This window comes from Centrocercus urophasianus, unplaced genomic scaffold (assembly GCF_019232065.1).
Source record: "Centrocercus urophasianus isolate 14NV4802_14NV808 unplaced genomic scaffold, USGS_Curo_1.0 seq_10, whole genome shotgun sequence".
Taxonomy (NCBI): domain Eukaryota; kingdom Metazoa; phylum Chordata; class Aves; order Galliformes; family Phasianidae; genus Centrocercus; species Centrocercus urophasianus.
The window spans coordinates 99,722,741-99,725,104 of NW_024884142.1; the positions used below are offsets into that span (position 1 = coordinate 99,722,741).

The 2,364-nt window shown below is 55.2% G+C and overlaps 1 protein-coding gene across 1 annotated transcript in view; it reads left to right on the forward strand.

The window, feature by feature from the left end:
• The first annotated feature begins 1,409 nt into the window (after nt 1-1,409).
• Nucleotides 1,410-2,364, forward strand: part of PAX1 (paired box 1) — a 37,268-nt gene continuing 36,313 nt past the window's right edge. Inside the window, exon 1 of the mRNA XM_042820972.1 lies at nt 1,410-1,794. Within this exon, the coding sequence (XP_042676906.1) occupies nt 1,410-1,794 (385 nt within the window). The remainder of the gene's footprint in view (nt 1,795-2,364) is intronic.

Sequence of the window (2,364 nt, forward strand, 5' to 3'; positions counted from 1 at the left end):
CAAAGCAATAAAACATGTTAAAGATTAAAATGGAGAAGTGACAACTCACGTTGTAGATCATTTCTTTTGCTATTAAAATATTTTAAATGAATTTATTATCAGACTCACAGACAAGTGTGTACCATTGTTGCCCTGTGGGACCTGTAAGATGATTCTCTCACACCCTCATTTTGATCCATGGGGAAAGGTTTTAGATTTCATGCCTGGTGCCAATGGGTCCCAGCCAGTGGAGGTGGAGGGGAACGTGGGCTTGGATGGCAGGGATGTGCCAGGGTGTGGGAGCTGGGGTTCCCCTGGTGGGAGACAGGTGAGGTTTGGACAGCAAGTGCTGCCATGTCACCTCAGGTGGGTGACAACTGCTGTGTCAGCTGCAAAGCCTCAGCACGAGCTGTGCAAGGTGGGAGCATTGTATGTGGCCATCCAATTTTTGAGGCAGAGGACGTTGAATCCAAATGCTTGGTTCTACACTGGGTAGTGAATCTGCTGAATGAAAGCCTCGTATAGCGAAGGAAATGCAAGATGTAGCTATGCAGCACCTGGAGGGAAATTAGCAGAGGGTGGTCTGTCCTGGAGCATTTCCTGCTGGAGCTGCAGGGGACGTGCACACAGCTCTGCTCTCTGCGCTGAGAGTTGGCATTTGCTCAGAATTTCATTTTTACTTCCAGAGTTGGCTACAGAGCTGTCCCAGCTGCTCTGATGCTTCCAAATGGCAGAGGCTGAAACAAAAACATAGATTGGCCTCTTGTTTGGGATAAAAGTGTGAGCACTGACTTGCTTTTAGATGGTGTTTTAGCCAGCGCAATAAAACAAGACAGAGAAGAGAGAGGAGGCACAGCTGAGCATCACGAGCCAAGCAGTGGCTCTGGCACTGCGAGGGACACTGGTTGCTGCTGGTGGGAGGCGTGCTGGAGGCACAGCATGGTGATCCAACAGCTTCTGTTTGTTTGGCTTTTCCTGAAGCAGCCCTGAGTTGGACCATTCAAAACAAACCAACAAGGAAAAAAGAAAACCCAGCACCGTCAACAGCAAACAAAAAACAACTGGAGTCTGTGAGCACCTACCTGCTAAGCTGAGCCGCCGGAACACCTTGCTGTGTGTGAGCTTGTAGCCACCTGCATCTCCAGCCCCGCTCTGACCTGTGGCTCGCTCAGGGCTGAGAAGAGGCGGAGGGCTGGGAGGAAAACACGCCCGCTCCGGGATGTTGGCACTGCACGCTGCCCTTCACTGCCGCCGGTCCCGTTCTTCTGGCTCGATTGATGCCCGTAATTACACTAAACCAGAGGTGAATGCCGCGCCCCCAAACCCACTTAGGACTTGGAAAACGCGGTGTTTATCCTTTCAGCATTAAGGGCGGCGAGGACCTGGGGCTGTCCCGTCAATCCAGGTTGCTTGGGGCCCTGGATGCGCCGATGGCAGCCCGGCTCCCCCCAACCCCGGCCGTCCGTTGTCCCGCAGCGCCGCCGTGCGGCCGCCCCGTCGGGGCTCGGGGTCGGCGCCCACCTCCCCGGCTCTCCGCGGGGCTCCGGGCCGCATCCCCGGGCGGCTCTGCGGGGCTGCGCAGCGCCCTGCGCGGGGTTCTGCTGCCTCCCAGCGGTCCCACAGAGTCATCGAGCAAAAAGAAAAACCCGTCAGAATCGTCAATCCCTCGCAGAAAGCAAGAAACCCCGAAATCGTTTTGTTCTCGGAAAAGACAGCCGGGATTCGGGGGAGCGGGTTCGGAGAGTGGATGCGATGCGGGGATGAAGAGCCGTGAAGCACTGATGCTGGCGGAGTGCCGCTCTCCCGAAGCCACAAGTGCCCGTTCCCTGGCATTCCGCGGCCGCCGTCTCCGCAGAGCACCGGGAGCGGAGGGAGGAGCGGCCCCGCGCGTCCTCTGCAGCCCTTCCCTACCGGCCCCTTAATAAACACCGCCGAGAATTGCTCTTATACTTGGTAAATATTGGCTTAGCTTTTCATTGACCGGCTCTCTTGAAAAAAGACCCGAAAAATCCACACCGGTTCCAAACTAAGCCAAACAGTCAATAGGTGACGAAAGTAAGTTATTTCCAGGGCTTAGCGGGGCTTCCAGCTCATTATCGGGTTATCTGATTCGCCTAAACAGTTCCTGCCCCGAGAGGGGCTGGGGAAGGCCGGCCGGGGCAGGGCCGGGGCTGGGGGAGAGCACAGGTGAGCTTTCTCCCTGCTCCCACACCTCAGCCTCAGCCCCACAGCCTGCCCCCTCCTCTGTGGGGTGGGAGAAATGGCAAGGATGAGTGCTGTTATTATTTTTTTTACTAGTTTTTCGCTATCTTTCTTTTCTTTCCTTCTTTCTTTTTCTCTCCTTCCTTCCTTCCTCCTTCCTTCCTTCCTTCCTTCCTTCCTTCC